This window comes from Hypomesus transpacificus, chromosome 11, assembly GCF_021917145.1.
Source record: "Hypomesus transpacificus isolate Combined female chromosome 11, fHypTra1, whole genome shotgun sequence".
Taxonomy (NCBI): Eukaryota; Metazoa; Chordata; class Actinopteri; order Osmeriformes; family Osmeridae; genus Hypomesus; species Hypomesus transpacificus.
The window spans coordinates 7453812-7472597 of record NC_061070.1 but is presented as its reverse complement, the minus strand read 5'-3'; the positions used below and the strand labels follow the sequence as shown (position 1 = coordinate 7472597).

General features: G+C 40.7%; 1 protein-coding gene across 8 annotated transcripts; it reads right to left on the bottom strand.

Annotated features, from left to right (window-relative positions):
• Positions 1–325: 325 nt before the first annotated feature.
• washc2c (WASH complex subunit 2C) lies at positions 326–18786 on the bottom strand. 8 transcript variants are annotated; one of them, XM_047028646.1, is made up of 31 exons: positions 18628–18786; positions 18144–18287; positions 17793–17957; positions 17649–17717; positions 17394–17567; positions 17003–17096; positions 16831–16892; positions 16686–16739; positions 16482–16589; positions 16267–16351; positions 16048–16113; positions 11386–11516; positions 11207–11279; positions 7367–7423; positions 7063–7248; positions 6810–6970; positions 6603–6713; positions 6402–6494; positions 6127–6243; positions 5947–6048; positions 5644–5813; positions 5409–5532; positions 4871–5293; positions 4619–4747; positions 4380–4472; positions 4164–4247; positions 3069–3128; positions 2345–2599; positions 1587–2270; positions 1316–1490; positions 326–1095 (listed from the first exon to the last, which is right to left on the bottom strand). In XM_047028646.1, the coding sequence occupies exons 2-31, from the start codon at positions 18285–18287 to the stop codon at positions 947–949; spliced, it is 4398 nt and encodes a 1465-aa protein (XP_046884602.1). In that variant the 5' UTR covers positions 18628–18786; the 3' UTR covers positions 326–946. The 8 variants fall into 8 exon arrangements, with proteins under 8 accessions (XP_046884602.1, XP_046884603.1, XP_046884596.1 ...); XM_047028647.1 differs by having other exon boundaries at positions 16267–16348; positions 18628–18769; XM_047028640.1 differs by having other exon boundaries at positions 17649–17957; positions 18628–18769.

The following is an 18786-nucleotide window of genomic DNA, read 5'->3' as shown; positions in this document are numbered from 1 at the left end:
GTATCACTAGAGACACACTGGGCGGGACCACATCGATATGTAGATGACACAATGCCTTTTTATTCTCTCGCTATGAAAGTGTGATGTAAACTACATAGACGTGATCCTAGGTTTTAACACACACAAATCGGTTTTTCAAGTTAAGTAAAAAAAAAAAAAACACATTCACTTCAGGTGTAGGCCTACATATTACTGTTGCACACAATACATGTTTTAGTTCAGTGTACAAGTATAGTTTACATTTATGTACTGATGTGTCCAACAAAGCTCTATGGGGGAAAAAACCCACTTCTAAAGAAATGTACTATAATTTAACCACACAAGGTTTTAAAGAGGAGACAAATCTTTTTTTATTAGTATTCGTAGAGCACATGTGCTAACACTAATGTGTACTGTCTTGAATGTCAAGAAAAAGGAAAGAATCATGTACATTTTATATCTATTTTAAAATAAAATATCTATTTTTTGTAAAAAAAAAATCAAAAAAATTGTAATTACTTACAGGCAAAGTTAAGAAATGGAAACATTTATTATTAATAACAAAAACAGTTGCAACTTTACTAGGACAGAGAGTAAACACATTGATCTCAATTGAGATATGGCACGGAATACACAATCTTGAGACGGCAAAGCTAAAATGTGGGCTCCAACAATTAAATCCTTTAGATGGCTATTCATTTCTGCAGACTTTATGGATATGCTTGTGAAGACCTACCAAGTAAAAATTAAGACAAACGGCATTTCATCATTGTTACTTGATCTGTTAAGAAAAACGTTTGGAAATGCCATTGTAAAATGATCAAAATATATTCTTTGAACTCCCAAGGGTATGAACCAGATTTTTTATGATCTATAAGCAGTGGATTATAAATGGAATTACCTACCCTTCCTCAGAAATGTTTACATCAAATCTACTGCACAATTGTACAAGTTAAACTGAAAAAGTTCAGGTTCCACCAAGGGCGTTGAGTGGATCGTCAAATATGTTGCCTGTTGAATCCTCTGCTGCACTGGCGTCTAGTGCAGGAGGGGTTTTCTTAGGTTTAACTGAAGTCTTTGCCACTGGTTTTGCGGGACCCGATGAGAAGATGTCATCTTTACCAAATACACAAAACATTAGTCAGTTACATTCCATAATTAAAAAAATAAATATATTTTTATAAATGAACGATCCATGATCTTCTGCTGTACTTTCTATGTGCAGTATTTGTATGTCATTTTGGATACAAACATCTGCTAAATAAATAAAATGTAATTTAATTCAGAAAACAAAGTCGTCAAATAGGTCCCATTTGATTGATACCGTTACACTCACCCATGTCATCGCCAAATAGCGATTTTGTTTCCACTCTCTTTTTGGATGGCTTCTCTTTTGGTTTCGACGTTAAAGTCAAGTCAGCAAAAATGTCTATGTTGTCATCAAACAAGCTGGCATCCAAAGATTTCTCAGTGTGTTTCTTATTAGTTTGGGGTAAAGGCTTAACTTGATCCTGGAAAAAAGAGAAGACAAACCAAAGAAACATATTTAAACAAGAAGTATGAAACACACACACACACACAATATTGAACAATACTAATGAGCATACCTGGAAAATGTCCTTATTGGTCAAGTTTGCGCTTGAGTTAAGGGCAGCTGTGGGGGTGGAGCCCTTCCCAAACCCAAAGATATCCTCTTCATCATCATCTTTCTCAAGGAACGACGAAACTGTGGCTTTCTGAGCTGACCTTGGCTTGACCTTCTGAAATAGGTTGTCACTGTGATCGTCAAAGATGGAGGGAGCTGTATCCTTTTCTTTCCCCTTCCTTACAGCCACACTGCTGCCGGCCAGATCCTCTGTAGTTGTTGTTTCAGATATTGTGGAGGGGGTGGTTAACTTAGGGGCTGGTATTGACCCAAACAGGCCATCCGAGCCAAAAAGGTCATTCTCATCTGGAGAGGGCAGCACTTTAGGCTTGCTTATGCTCTTGGCAGATTCTATCTTCTGAGGGTTAGTAGACACAGGCAGTGTGAGGACCGAGGGTCTAGTGCTAACATCTGTGAGTGGGGGTTGGAAGGGCAGGGCAGTGGTCGGCTCTGTGTTAGTTGGACTAGGTAGTGTTGGACTGGACTGGTCTGGCGTTAGCCGGGATGAGTTGGGTAGAGCTGGCCTGGGATGGACAGGGTTTGGCCCAGAGCTTTCCTGGATCTCTTCATCTATGGAGTTCTGAGCTGACTGCTGCCTCGCTGCTCTGGACTGGGGTCGACGGCGGACGGAGCCTTTGGTACGTCCCTACAGACAGAGACTGGTTAGACAGCAAGGACTTTTCTAAGATGAGAAAACTGTAAAACTGAACCATGACCTACCTTGTTTGCACTCTGCAATGTGGTGACCTGGGCAGGGCTGTCAAAGTTCACCCCTTCACCAGTGGCTGCCTGGGCCCCCCCCACCGGAGTGAGGATAGGGCTAACACTAGATCTGGTGATCAGGCTGGGACTAGGGCTGTGGCTGAGTCCTCCCAAAGAAGCAGCAGGCACCAATCCGGGGAGTACACTGACCCCCCCAGAAATAAGGGGAACAGCACCAGGGAGGAGTGTTGCAGGATTGATGAGCAGGTTGGTCTGTATGGATGATAAATATAGACAGTCTTGGTCACATATTTGCACTCTCTAGCTGGAGAACAGATGATGGGGTAGCAACTAATGAATTCCTTATTAATCATACATTTCTATGGATAAAATGGAGGAAAGCTGTCTGAGGCAAATAACTAGCAAGTACAATCTTGCTACACACAAAAATGATCAATAGCTGATTTTTGCACATGCCAGAGATATAAGCGAACCCAAGAATACAGAAAAGTGATGAAACGTAAAACACACAGTGCAGCTGGAACAAAGGATTATCAGACGCTTTCATTTAGAAGAAAAACAAAAAAATAAATGTCAGCTTTCAAGTAGCATTCAGCAGTTGAAGGGGACAGAAAGGCAAGCCAACATCTTTTGACATGTACTTGCAGAGAAAACATTGAGACAATTAAAGTCCTTTCTGACGATGTAAAGAAGGTGTAGCATCAAGTATATGAAAAATTACTTGAATTTTTCCAATTTGTGACGAAGGTTCTTTAGCCTTTACAGGGCTTGTAGCAGGCTTCTGTGTGGTTGGGTGACAAAAAGTTCAGAAACTATACTCAGCCATAATCATTTGGCATTACAGTTCAGAAACTCTGAATATGAATTAGGGCTGTGCAATTAATTGAATTTTGATCGCAATTTCGATTTTTGGGTCAAACGATTAATTTGGCATTTTTCTTTTTACAGTAAGCCTAGAGAGTTTAGTTTCTAAAAGAAACGCGCACACGTAATTCAGTCCTTCCCCCAAAAGCATTCAACGCAGCCAGAAGGAGTTCAATCTTTAACCTGCATGTGCCATCAGGAAGTATATGCCATTGGCCGGAGGCGGGACATGCCAGTGAGCCGCCAATCAGCAGCATCGATCGTTGACAGCCAATAGCACAAACGAATAACGAGCGAGTTCATTGTTACAATGTAATTTATCTACAAGCTAATAAAAGTTGTAGTAGACCTGCCGTGCGGAACAGACGTGTTATTAGTCTAATATGTAGACCTATAAGTAAATATCAAGTGTTTAAAGACCTTGTGGCAGACCTACCGTGTGTTGAATATTAAAGTTTCAGTAACGTTACAGTTTGATAGTCAGGTCATTCGTCAGTATGTGTTCGTGCATTTGGCTGTCAACGATCGATGCTGCTATAAGTTTTTCTATATCATATTTGATTGTCTAAATATTATTTTATTCATGAAATGTTTTATAAAAATTGCATATACATATTTGTACATTATTTTCAATTGAACATTTTGGGTATTCTTTTTAGTTCTCAGAAAATAAATGCATGTTTTCAAACAAAAAATAAATCGTTTGAATAATCATGATTTCAATATTGACCAAAATAATCGTGAATGTGATTTTTCCCATAATTGACCAGCCCTAATATGAATTGTAAAAAGTGTACAGACATAACTAGAGTAACACCAATTGCAAATGGACAAACACCAAGTATATCCTCATATTTGAGTTCTGAAGTAAGAGAGCATTTTATTTGGACCTTCAAAAGCTACTTAGTGGTCTTTGTTGTGTGAGAAAAGTTATACAGTAAATGAGCAGTACCTCAGACTCTGGCACTGCTATTGTGGCAACAGGTTTGGAAGGAGACTCTTCTTGTGTGGGTTTCCTAGGCTTATCTGAAACCTTCTGTGAATTAAAGTTAAATACATTAAGGTCACAAAACTGGTTGCACATGGCTGCTGTGAGGGTGTCTCTTCATCAACCAAGTCCATTCAAATTGTACATGTCTAAATTTTTTGTACGTGTGTGATTCTGTACCGGAGGTGGTGCTTTGGAGCTGAAGAGGTCATCGTCATCATCATCAACAAACAGCGTGGGTGCTGATGACTTTGAAGAGCTGGGTTTGGCACTCTAGAAAACAATAGACATATAGCATCACCATGCTCTACTAACTTTAACAACCGTTTAACAACCGTTAAACAACCGTTTATTAAAACTTTGGTTTGTAAGTGAGAAAAGCACAGAGTCCTGGTACATCCTGTATCATTTTGACTCACCACAGTTTTGGACGGTGTTGCAAACAGATCAACATCAGGGTCATTGTCTTTCTGTTGAGTCTGACTGAACAGCAGCTCCTCATCCTGGAACACCCCTGTGCTCTTGGTGTGAGTTCGCTCTTCTGGAGCCTAACACACGTACACAAACAGGAGTTACACACACTTCGAAGTCACATATGAGCTTAACATAACAAAAGAAAGAGATGCAGGAGTAAAAAAAGAACATATATGTTAGAATAACAAAACACAAACCTTTAGTATGTTTTGGGAATCTGTTTTTGAACTGGGTATGGATATAGGGGCAGTCCAATCATCATCTTCCTCATCAAAAAGACTTAGTGTTTTGTTTTTGACTTTAATGTCCTGTTCCTCCTTTTCTCCCTTCTCCTTTTCAACACGGCTGTCCTTAGACAGGATATCATCCTCACCATCAAGCTCATCCAATGGGCTCTTGCTCGTTTTTTTGGCAAGTACATCAATCCCCCCAAACAGACTCACAGCCCCTATAGGCTTCTTCTTAGCCTCACTAGCCTCTGGTGGTAACAAGGAGGACTGCACGTCAGGTTTCTTTGTTGCTACCCTCTTCTCCCCTGGAAACCTCCCCTCCTGTGGAGTTGTCACTTTCTCTGAGTCTAAGCGGGAGGGGACCTCGGAAGCCACAACAGAGGCCTGCTGCTGAGCACATGGTACAGAGAGAAGAGTGGTGAGGTTAGGTTTGAAATCATTATATAAATAATAAAAAACACTCAAAATTAGGTCACATAACTCAAATGAACAGAATCTGTTGTACTTTATCAACAGGTGATGGAGTGCTGTTGTTGACAGCTGGTCTGGAACCAAATAGAGATCCTTTATCATCAACACCCTCATCCTCGTCTTGGAATAGGAGAGATATTCTCTGTGGCTTCTTTTGACTGTGTAAACAATTATGACAAAACACTAAGCATTTAACAGATGTGTGCTATCATTAGATGTTACAGTTGCACACGTTTTGGACAATAACATATTGATGGAACAGTAAGCACCTTGTCTCCTTAACAGCACCAAAAAGATCATCGTTGTCATCGTCAAAGAGGCTGCTTTTCTGGGATCCTTTGACACCAGGGAGACTGGCTGGGGCGCTAACACGAGGCTTCATCCCTCCAGGTTTGGCCTCAGTTGCACCCACAATGGTTTTGTCTCTCATCCACTGGTCCTGACACAAAGCAATAGCGCACACACACACACACGTCAGTGAAGTGACAGCACACACCTGGCAATCGTGTTTGAGTGGTCCATTGGATGGTACAGTTTAAGATGGATAGATGGCCACAAGGGATTACAGTTACCTCGTCGTCACTGAAGAGGGAGCTGGAAAGGGGCTTCTTGCCTTGGGATGTGGTGGCTTTGGCCTGCTTTGATTTAGACTTTTCAGCAGATGCAAATAGATCCTGTGTGATGAAATAAAGATAGTAATATAAGATGTGTCTCTGCCTGTATAGAGCAGCTTTCTGTGAACATTTCCTGACCTCTTCCTCCTCCTCCTCCTCCTCCTCATCGTTGAATAGGGACAGAGGGGCATTGTTTGCTTTGATCTTGGATGTAGTTTCAGGCTTGGACCGACTCTTGGGGATGGTGAGAAATACCTACAAACCAGCAAAAATAAAATTAAAATAACATTGCTTAAGTGAAAATACGCATCATGCGACTTATTAATTCATTAATTGGTGGTTTGGGTATGACCCCTTCTACATATTCTAAGAACTTGTGAGACATCATTCTATCAGAAACAGATAAACCATACCTGTGCATCTTCGTCATCAGAGAAGAGACCCCTGGTCTGGGGTTTCTCAGTTGGTTTGGCAGGGGCTATCTTAATATCCGAAGAAGGACCATTCTGTAACAAGTAAAATAAAATCAGTAATGAATGGAAAACATGTCAGAGGTGAAAGAATGAGAAGCAAGAGAACCAAGAGACAAGAAACCAAACTAGATACGAACAAACCTCTTCAGATTTCTCAGAGTCCTCACTGGTGGAAGGACAACGTTTCCTCAGACCCTCAGTGAGCAGACTCTTTGTGCCAGGGCCAAACATGGAGATGGCCCCTGCTGGCATCTGAACACAAAAAACAATAAGAAACAGCAACAGCATCCGTTCATCACTACAACTTGGTCAAGGTAGCCACACAAGAGATGGTAGCAGCCTTGTTACCTTCTTCTCCGGAGCGGCTTGTTTCACTTGCTCATCAACCACCTCCTTCTTGCTTTGCAGGGGTGGGGGGGCTCTGGAGCTCTCACTAAAGATATCCCCCTCTTCATCATCTCCCCCAAAGAGATCCACAGTCTTCTTTACTTTGGCTTTCTCCTGTCCAGCTATGAGAAGACAGTGAGGCACATAAATCCCAAGTTTGGATTTAGCCTACATTGCTGTGACGAGGGACTAGTGAAGGAAGCGACATACTTACCAGAGCTGGACCTTTTCAGGCTTTTACTATTGAAGAAGTCGTCATCCTCATCATCGTCAAACAGCCCTCCCACAACCCCAGTGGAGGCCTGTTTGGGGTCTGTCTGTGTCTTGGATGTCACTGGACTGCCATTCTCTTTGCTCCCTACCGAATCAGCATCATTACACAAGCCAAACAGGGTCTTGTCTATAAAGAAAGTAAACAGAACGAAAGACTCATCTGTATGGATTTGTTCTTAATATTCTTATATTTAATACAGTATATCATCTAGCTATTCTGCTGTCCTTCCAGCATGTTCTGGTACCTGGAAATATTGCAACAGCACCCGATGGCACTTTATTCTTCAAAGGCGTGGGAAGTTCTGGCCAACAAACATTTTAAAAACGTTTTTATTTTGAGTTCAACCCAACTACATGCAATAGTGTTGTAGAAAAAACATCACACTGTTGTAATTATGAAGATGGAGAATGATTATGGATTATATGATTGAAAATGACCTCTTAATCAACTTTTTTTTAGTTTCATATTCTATATTACTGAAAACCAGATGCAAAGCTGTTGACTAGTATAGTGGTGGGCCGTTATCGCCGTTAACGTGCTGCGTTAACGTGAGACTTATCGGGCGATAAAACAAATATCGCCGTTAATCTATTCTCAAAGTTGGGTTAGGAGCTGGGTCTATACTACGCAAGCTATGATGACTTTCACCTTGACATTTTAGCGCGGATGTATACCTAGCCGAATTGCACTGTAAGGGGCGAGAACAAGTCTTTGAACCTGTGTGTAAGCCTTGTGTATGAAATTATCACATCACACGTGACGTGCTAACATGGATGCAGCTATGAAGCCACCTGGTTTGCTTCAGGGGAAAATGTATTTTCAGAAGCTTTCCAATGGAAACCCCGACAAGACTAAGGTTGTTTGCACCTTGTGCTATGCGGAATTGGTTTACTGTAGGAGTTCTTCCAGTCTCAAACACCACCTAAACGCAAAGCATCCCTTGGCTAATGCGGAAGATGCCAGGCCAAGCACTGTTGTAGCGCAGGCAAGCCCCCACCCCTCGCCCCTCGGCTTGAAGCAACGGCCCCGGTGGATGTAGGTGGTATTGCATGTACGGTTTGGTTTCCGACTCTTCCGGTCGTTTTTATTCTATTAACTCCATTCAACATTTACAAAACTATCTCCCCCAATAATTTTTGTTTGATTCTCGAACCTGGCTCATACTACTAGCTTTTTCATATAATATTTTTACCAATCCGAAATGGGTAAACTAGCAACCCATTTATTTGCTCAGTCAATGAAAGTTGCCTGCAAATGTGCTTGCGGATACTAAGAGGGCACGAGCACAAAAGTTCACATTGGCCGATAGCCGATTTACATGAGCTCTCGGAGCTAGGGAAAAAACTATTTAAAGCTAGACAGGAAGACACGGAAGTGGAAAGATGGCCGCGTCCAGTCTCGCGCTCTCGCTTGCCTCACTGCGCCACTGAGCACTTTTCATAGAAATGAATGGGGACGCCATCTTGGAAGACAAAAGTAGTTATATTAGTTATAACTAGTAATATTAACTCTATGAGCGCTGGGGAAGAGTCGTCGTCAAACTACTATGTTTGAGTGCAACCGAGGCAAGCCCGTCAGCACAGCTCTATCAGCCAAGCTAACTAATCTAATAAACACAAGTACATCTTATTGAACATCATTTATTTTCATCAACAATTATCATAGTAGAACAGCTTTCTCAAGCAGTTTGTGATGCATTTTGGAAACAGGAGATGAGCCCCTGGTCTAATGCGCCACCTGGCTTGAAAAACCCGTTCTCAAAGACTTACTTTAAAGGGGCGATTGATTGCAAAACCGATTTTACCTTGTCCTAGTTGAATAAGGACAGTTCGGTAGGTAAAATGAACATACAGTGAATATCCAAGTCCATTGACACCTCTTTCCTATGCAAATCTCAAAAAGAAAAACAATTGGCTATAAAAAGCTAGCTTTTCAACAAAGCCACCGGTGTGACGTAGGATGGTGGACCGCCCTTTTTGGCTCTGGTCTGTATCTTTGTCATGCCCAAAAATATACATCCAGACCAACCTGAGGTAGCGTCTATCTCCGATACTAGTTTAGCTGCGCGCTGCTCTGTGTAGGCAACTTATAAGGAATTACAAAGAAGAACGTTTTGAATTATAACAAGGATATTGAAAATGGACCACGGTCATAAATGCTGTGTTCCAGGCTGTACAGGGAAGGCCAACACTCACAGTCTTCCCAAGGAGCCAAACATTCAACAGGCATGGCTGCTGTTGTCTATGAGAAGATCCCGGCAAAGTTCGACACTCAATCATTAATTTGCTCTGAACATTTCAAGACAGTTTTGACAACCTTGGACTATTTCAAGAAGGATTTGCTAGGAAGCTGAACCTGGAAAGAGGTGCTGTTCCGACCGTGTGCTCATTGCAACCGCAAGTTATTAGCAATGCTAACGTTTCCTGTATATAGCATACCCGGTAGAATGCTAAATATGTTTCTACACACATCAAATGACTCTAGCTAGACTAGCTTTAGTCGGCATTAGAAGGGAAGCTTCCAAAAAAATAGCCAGAAAACGAATAGCAGTCTGGCTTATTACTAACGCCTGTCTGGATAATCTATTTGAAAGAACTGGAGAAAGGCAGGTGCTAGATACAGGATACGTTAGCATTGCTAGTAACTGTTACTAGTAACACCTAGACTGTAGGCATGTAAACAAGTTTAGCTTGCTAACGCAAGAGCATAGGTAGAATGTGTGATAATTTAGCCTAGTTTATTGGCAATGGGGCTAACGTTGATTCATGTTCCTGACTGTGTTTCATTCAAATAAATAACCAGTGTAATGTAAATTTACAATTCACGGTGCATGTTTGTCCAGATCTTTGTCATGTTATTTTTCAGCAAGATATCTAGAGCTAGCTAACTGAAGCCGAGTAGAATCACGATATGGTTTGGTTGCTAAGCTGTAGCCTAACGTTCTAACCACCTAAGTCAATCCAGTTTGCTTCAACAACAGAAGTGGAAACAAGTAATGTTATCATTTCAAATGACATAGTCAATCTGTTGAAAACAGTGTTGTGTAGACACAATAGATTTATTTGCGCGTTTTTAATTCAAGTCTCCAACTTCGGTGTTTCAGCGAGTGCTGCTGTTGGCCGTGTCGCGTTTTGCTCCCCAGCTTCACTCGTTGAAAACCAACCAATCAGCGCGCAGCTTATCTAAATATTAATGAGCAAACCATAAAAGGAGAAAAGCTAGTGTTTTTTCCCGGGAACATTTCAGAGGATCTATCAGGGGGCATAGAACAGCACCCGGGCCATTTTCAAACCAACCAATGTTACATACCCTATTCGGAGACCTTAAGGAACAGTATGAAATACCCCAAAAACCCAGTCAATCGCCCCTTTAAGTCATTATTTGGGTAGCACACATTCAGAATGCCTTCGGCGGAATTCAAAGGAGACATTTTAATCTAGATTAACGCCAAGATTAGTGAGATTAATCTAGATTTAAAAAATGTATCTATGCCCACCACTAATTGCCACTAATATGTAGAAGATATTAAGCCCAAAGTGCAAATCTGGATGATTAGGGGCTGAGGGTGAGAGAAGACTGTGTGTATATGCGTCTTCCATAGACAACTAGTACAAGGCCCAGATATCATGGACTACAAGGCCCAGATATCATGGGACAGATTTACGACCCTACGCTCAGCAACCCAGTGCAGCTGGATTTCAAGGCCAAACGTAGGCCCAGAAAATAGGATTTTTTTGTGCAAAAGGCACCTGTAATCTAAGTCCCCTATGACGAGGGATCAGCTGGGTAAGAATGCATAATGCATTCTGTGACCAACAAGTATTGTACCAATTGTAAAATATCATAAAATAATTGGGAACATTTACAAGAGAAATGTCCGGAGAAAAATTCCAGTCTGATCCTGGGATCTTGCTCACATTTGTTGGAGTCTCTGTCATTCAGAATTATAATAAACACTTTCAAACTTTGCTGAGTTCAAGTGCTGTTTCAAACTTAGAGAATTGGATGAAAACATTAAATATTTTTCACGACACCAGCACCTTACTTTCCACTTGACTCAAATGTGATCAATGCTGGTTGTTACCTGAGGTCTGGCCAGTGCTCTTTTTCTTCTCCTCAGCTACAGAATGTTTTGGTGCATCAGAGAACAGATCACCCTGTACAAACAAAATATGTAACAATGTAAACACTTACTAAGTTTCTAATGGTTGTTTTCAGATGTAATAGGTGTTATTTGAGAGAAGTATGAAAAGATCAACCTACCTCTTCATCATCATCATCATCAAACAGCCCCTTCCCCCCACTGAAAAGGCCACTTTTCCCTCCAAACGGAGAAAAGTCCTCGTCCTCCATCTTGGGCGGCTCGAACAGCTGGTTACTGTCATTGTCAACTGCTGTAAAAAAGGCAGACAAAAGGATGAGGTGTTAAAAAAAACTGCAAACACAGTTATAAAGGGAATTTCTCACCCATTTCTAGATTATTCATGATCAAATCTGAGAAACAATGAGTTATTATGTTATTTTCCAATAACAATAAATGGGAAAATATGGATGCAAACAGCAATGGCAACATTTCGAAAATTTGACATAATAGATAGTTACACTGGGATTAACCAGGGGGGTGTTCCATCAACGTCGATTAAGGGAAAGCAAGACTTATTTCGCCAAGTCTTACTAACTTTAGCGAGAGTTCTGTTCCATTAAGGTGGATTATTCTAGTTCTAGCTACTATCCAAGGTTCGGAACTAGCCGTGTCAGGCTAAAAGTCAAGCTAAATTAAAATGTGTTGCAAATAATTTCAAACAGGGGGAAACAGAATCTCAAAAGACAGTTCCGTCGAGTAAATTCCTGCGCGCAAAGCACTTTAGTCCGTGTTCGAAAACGTAAATTCAGACTTTTTGAAGTGCAGACCTGAATGATTCACGTGTTTAGGCCTACTTTATCTCCCAAAAATATATGAATTTAACAAGTTAAGAAATAATGTCACTTTATCTGTTTTCAAAAGCCATTGGTTAATTGACATAAAATAAGGCCTTAGAAACTAAGCAGAGCGTCAAGACAAGTTACAATCAATTATGGCGTATCCGTTCTTTGACAAGCCTGTGGTGGATGAAAGTGCTCAGATTATACAAAGAGCGTTTATCCCACCAGCCCCAAGGGTCTTCAGTGACAGAAGTAATGCTTCCCTGACCAGTATGGAACAAGTATAGGTTCAGCAGGCCCAGAATAGTTTATCTAGATAGATTTAATTGTCATTCTTAAAAAATATATATATATATATATAAAATGACACTTTAGCAACTCTTAAGGATGGCAATGAACACATAAGAGCAGCCTACCATCCTTTGTAGAAAGTAATAGAAAGGAGAGTAGACTATAGTAGAAGGGAGGGTAGTAGACTGCAGTCTATGTAGGTAGGCCTAGGCTATGTAGTCTGCTGGAATCACACACAAGGAAGCAAACCCACTGTAGCCAAGCCTTGACACTGTTCAGTCTGTCTGTATCTGTCTATGTCTTTGCATGTGGGACGTTTTTGAACTATGCCAGGAAATATGAAAGGTATATCTTCCTCCAAAGCAGTACCTGAATATTATCATCAGTTTTTCCAGGTAATCTTGAAACACAAAGAATCAAGGAGAACTTTTATTTAATTGTATAAGGTATTTTCATTGTTTAAAGTAGCCTATATGTTGACAAGCCTCTATATTACCTCTGCTATGGCTTCCCCAATATTATGGGTGCAATATACTGTCCCCATGGGTGTATCCAGGCCCATTGGAAGACTCAGGGGGTGACTGCCTCGTGCCCCCATGGTTGAAAGTGTTTCTAAAATGCCCTTGAGCGGCAAAAATTAGACCAAGTGCCCTACTGTCTGCCATTTACATTGTGAAATATTCTTATATTGTGCCCAGGATGCCCCACGCAATAAATGACAGTGTGCCCTCTATAAATGTCAAAACATGTCTTAATGAGTTCCTTTATAGTTTAGAAAATGTGATGCAGTACCCTATAAGGTGCACTTATAATGGCCTAAATTGGACTGTTTCCATGCCCTTACTTTCAATGGAAAAGGGTGCTGTTATGAAGTGCCTTTTATGCTGCCCCTGCATGACAAATGTTGCCCTTTCCAAAGAAGACAATTAGATTCTGTGCCCAACTGTCTCCCCTTATGTTCCCAGTAGGGCATGCTTTCCCAAAGTGAGGCTGTGACAACACTTGGCACAGCCACAGTCTGTCACTGTCCAATCCCCCTCTGGATCTGTGAAGGCAGACTGTTAATTGGAAATACTTAATATAATAATGATAGTCATGTTGAGCAATTTTAAATGACTGTTCTGCCAAACAAAGTGTGCAGTTTGGGTCACCTTCTGATCTAAAAAGTCAGTGCTGGATCCAGTGTTTCCCACACATAGACTAATTTGTGGAGGTGCGCCACAGAATCAACACCGGTCGCCACATATTGCTTTTCGTAATATTTGTTTTATTTTTTCAATATTAGGTTAAAACACGCAGCGTATTCATTCAGCTGCGCTCACGGGTCTTTCTCACGTACGCACACAGTCACTACGTCAGCACACGTACCTACGCCGTTCTAGTAAGAACGACAGCTATATCAGCGAGCCTTCAGCATTAGTGCCCTAGCTAAAGGTCTAGGAAAGTTGACGCTACTTTTCGCTAGGTACCTACGAACATGTCGAAGGTTCCCCTTTTGGTGAGAAGTCTGAGGAGCTAGCTACTTACCTGGCGTCATGAGCCGACCAGTTAAATAGTTATTTAGCACTAGCGTTGCTACCAGCATTTGCAGAAATTATTTGTTTTTCGTTGTTGATTTTGTGAATAATTTTTGATTAATATTTAGTATAATAAAGTTCTGTGTAACAATTATTAACAAAGTAATTATTTCGCCCCCCCCCCCCCCACCCGCCACAAATAGATTTCTAATCTGTGGGAAACACTGGGATCTGTGCAATACTAGTCATTTCAGTGAATCCCTATTTTATTCATGGTTATCTTTCCCTTTAATTTTAAAGCTCAGCATTTAGACCATCAGTTAATAAAATGCGTGTGGCAGTTATTTTGAAGTAATTTATTGATTTTGTTCAAGATGTGAATACAAAAGCATTTTTAGCCAACATTAAGTGCAATTAATCATGGCCTACTTCAGTGTTTTGAATTTTATCCTACAATTTTCTATTGCTGCCACGTTCTTTTTTGGGCTATTATTCTCAATCTCCTGTTGAGAATATCAGACATAGGCTAGGCTACTGTCAGAACGGTTCCAGACAGCTCATCAAATGACGCTAATTATCAGTAATATGCATTTAGGCCTACTGATAATTAGCGTCATTTGATGAGATGTCTGGAAAAATCTATTTACGCTGCTGAAACAACACCCCTCTGCTGCTTTTTGCGACATAACTCCTTTTTTCGACGATCGCCTGATCTGGGCTGCACAGTCAAAGCTTATTGAGGTCTAGCTTCAATTAGCGTTGCCTGTTAGTGGAACGGAATGTTAGTGGAATGGCTTGAAGCTTAAGTCTAAATTGGAGTTTACCCAAGTGAGACTTATTCGTGATAGCACGACTTGCGTTAGCGACGTTGATGGAACACCCCCCAGAAGACTTGAAACTTTTCAATAATAATAATAATAATTTATGTCAGAATAAATAAATAAATATTTTTCTACCTCTGACTGGATTAGAATCCACCACCATTCACATATCAGCACTGAGTCTCATCCTACTAATCCATTTTTATATACTTAGACATTTAATAGTTTCGTTTTTGTATCAGAAAATAAGACGTTTCTTCAAATGGCAAGCATTATCAGATTTGGTTAAAGTTCAAACATCTGTAATTTTGTCCTGTTTATTAGTGCTGTCAAACGATTAAAACATTTAACCACGATTAATCGCATTAATGTCATTGTTAACTTGCGATTAATCGCAATGAATCGCGTTTTTTATTTATTCTAAATGTCCCTTGATTTCTTTTTGTCCCATAATTTTTTCTCATTTTAATGCTCTTATCAACATGGAAAAGTGGATCGGATTGCTTAGTGCAAATGTTTTTTTTTTAATTGAAAACAACATTGCAATCGCCTGGCTTTGACGAGGGGGCGGACAATTCGCATCAGCTGTGTGCTTTGCCATCACAACAACAAGACACACAGATCACTTTGGTCTTGTCAATGGAACCATTTGGCAACTTTTTTAAAGTAAACTTTCCATTCAGAATCTTATTGGCATCCATTTTGGCGTATCGCGCTTGCCATCCTGTCAAAACGTAACGTTAGCTGACTACTCTTTAGCTGGCTCACAAGCCCAAACAAGTGTGCGGCGTGCCTGTTTTTTTGTTTCCGGTATAGCTATATCCGGTGTGTTAGTTTTTGTAACGTCAGTTGTTGCAACAGCATGTGAAAAAAACTACAAGATTTGCTTGGCCAAAAAGAACATTAATCTTGCGATAAAAAATGTACGCCGTTAAAATGGGTTTGCATTAACGCCGTTAATAACGCGTTTAACTGATAGCAATACCATTTATATATGGGACAAAACGGGACGACGGGATGACTGGGTGGCTGCTGTAAAGGATAGCATACTTGTAGTGCTTTAAAAAGGTTGTTTGGGGTGCCATAACTTGTCATGGAAGGGAATTTCAAATCATGCCTAACATCAGTGGCAATTTGTCCTGGCTTAGGTAATTGAAATAAATTTACGCAAAAGGCAAGGGATCCACCTGAACAATATATATACTTCATTCGAGCTAACTCGAATGAAGTAGCTTCGCTGCTTGGCCACCAATAATACCACCAATAACAATAGGGTTCTCCTACCGGAGGAATCCTAATAATACCAACAATTACAGTAGGGTTCCTCCTGACAGAGGAATCCTAATTATATAAAAAAATGCTTCTAGTCCTACCCGGTACTCTGGCTGGTTTTGTCTCAGTCTTCCCTTTACTCTTCTTCTTAGATGCAGATGACAAAGCTTCAGAACCATGACATGGAAGAAAGAATACATTCATGTGCATGCATTGATGGGACGTGCTATGGTCTAAACTGTAGCACAGAATCTCATCATAACAAACGCAAACTGAGGATAAACAGCTAAATAATAGCCAACACTGATGAGTGGACTTACATGTAGGATCTCCTTCTGGCTTGCTGGCTGGTTCCCCTTTGATTCGGGCAGCAAGCTCATCAGCGAAAGACGATGAGCCTGTCTTCTGAATGCAATGAATATACTGGTGAATCCATACAAATACTTTATTCTGGGTTAAAAGAGAAAACTGTCCCATGAAATGCTTAAAATACAGTGTGTGATTGTTACACTTGGTCAAAGCATTACAAACGAACCTTTCTTTCTTCGTCATCGTCATCATCTTTGTCTGAGTCTCCAAATATGTCAGAATCACCATCCTCATCCTCTTCTTCATCATCATCAAAGCTCATCATTGATGGTTTCTGTGGCAAAACATCAAAATGTGTTTTGGGTGTAGGTTGGGTTTGAGAGTCACAAACCACAGATATTTGACCAAAGGTTTGAACAAGTAACCTCACCTTCTTAATGCTGCCCTGATCCTCATCCTCCTGATCAAAGTCCTCATCTGATTGCTGTTGCAATAAATGTTATGTGGATTACTTATAATACACCCCTATACACTCACATTTACTAAAATATACTTTCACCATGACGAAAACTTACATCGGCTTCTTTGCCATCCTCGCTTTCCATTACACTGTCTCGATCACTGTCTATTGACATTTCTAGTGGTAGAATATTATATTAATTGTTTTTACAAATTGAAAACTTGACACAAAAAAAACACAAAAGAAACACTTAACTGATTGAAACAACAATAAATGGTACACTTGACCTTCACTTGAGAGGTCACCAAGTCCAACATCCTCTTGCTCCATGAAGGGCTGAGAGCCTATCAGATATGGCAAGGGCCTGTCCACATACAGGTCCTGAAGAAGACAAAGTAAAGAAGAGAGAGGCAGAACAGCATAGCTCAATACCTGTTCAAACCCTATGTTGAGATCTGTACGCAAACTTAACAAGACTCAGCCCCAACTTCCAAATGCTACACAATTCAAGTGAAAATACTATACACTGTATGTTTGAAGTCAGAAAAAGTATTCAGAACAACAAAAATGAGGAGGCAGTGGAGATACCAAAAATTGGACTGACAGAGATCAAGCACTCCTTTTAAGATGTATTTTGTCATCACTGGGCTAGCTTCAAGGTTCTACACCAGGGCCCACCTTTGGCTCCAGTATAGGTTCCACTCTGTCTGTAGCCTCCTCGTCCTCAGAGTCTGAATTTCCGGCCTTGATGTCAAGCTGCTCAAAGGCTGAATCCAGAACCTTAAGCCCATAGTTCACTGCTTCCTGCATCTTAGGAATCAGCTCTGCCTCTTTCTGCTCACGAGTCTTTTCCTGAGTAAAACAAAAATCTGCCGTGAAGACTGTGTTTTGTATGAATAGATTGAAAAAGGGAGGACTGAGAAGGATGTTTACCTGCTCAGGCTGCTTCTCTGGGACCTCTGGCTTAAGGACTGACTCCTCCACCTCCTCATCATACACCCTCTGTAGAAAAACACAACTCAGGTTATTTTCTGTGTTACGATGTATTTCAGAAAATGTCAGTGCAAAATCACCTACATTCTCTATAAACTGTGTATTGGAGAGCATAAGGAAATCGTTGAAGACAGTGTGCAGGCAGCAGTCTGTAGCCTTGGTATCCCTGATAAGTCCATCAAGCTGTTTCTCTATTTCATGAGTCTTTGAAAGCATTCTCTGAGAGAATTCTTGGAGGAACAGGAAGAGCTGTAAAGGGGAACTACAGTTAAAATCCATTGTAATAATGCGACATGGCCATGTCTTTCCAATAAACCACATTGATTTTCCAAACAGGTAACCAATGCACTTAGTGACAATGTGGTGTTGACTTGGTAGAGATGAAGATTAGGCTATTGAAAATATGCAACTTGCTACATCTTATATGTGACTTACCCCCGAATCGGCGGCAAGTGACCAATTTGCGCCGGTTTGTCGCATCTCGTCAAGTGTCCAGGGTCTCTCCCATATCTGCACATCTTTCCCATTGGGGTTGCTCTGACTCGGGCCATACGCACTGCTGTCGGGCAACCCGCTCATCTGAAATTACACAACCTGTTGCTAAGCTATTTCGTTGAACAATTCATTTTAGTTAGCCCTGGCAAGATATCAACAACACAGCTGGCAAGGTATAACTCTACCTGAAGTCGGATCTATATTGATCATAATACTGCCAAATACAATAGTTAATTTTCACAGCCTCAACCGGATAACTGATTCTTTACATGATTTCTTAGTTCACCCAAACAGACATAACAACGGAAGTTCGTGTCTGTAGTTAAAATCGAATAGTTCGTTGCTAGCTGTTAGCTAGCTAGCTAACAAGGTTTCTAACTAGCAAAACATAGTTTTCTTTCTAACCCAGCGATGTTGAACTTACCTTGACTAGATAAGGTATTCACAGTTATGGTGGGTATGCGACAAAAAACGATAGAAAGTGAAATCGATTATGCTAAATAGAGCGTTTCCCTCATTGGTTTTCTGACAGGTCGGCCATGTTTTGTCTGCAGGCAATCAGCTGATGATAGTCACCTGATAT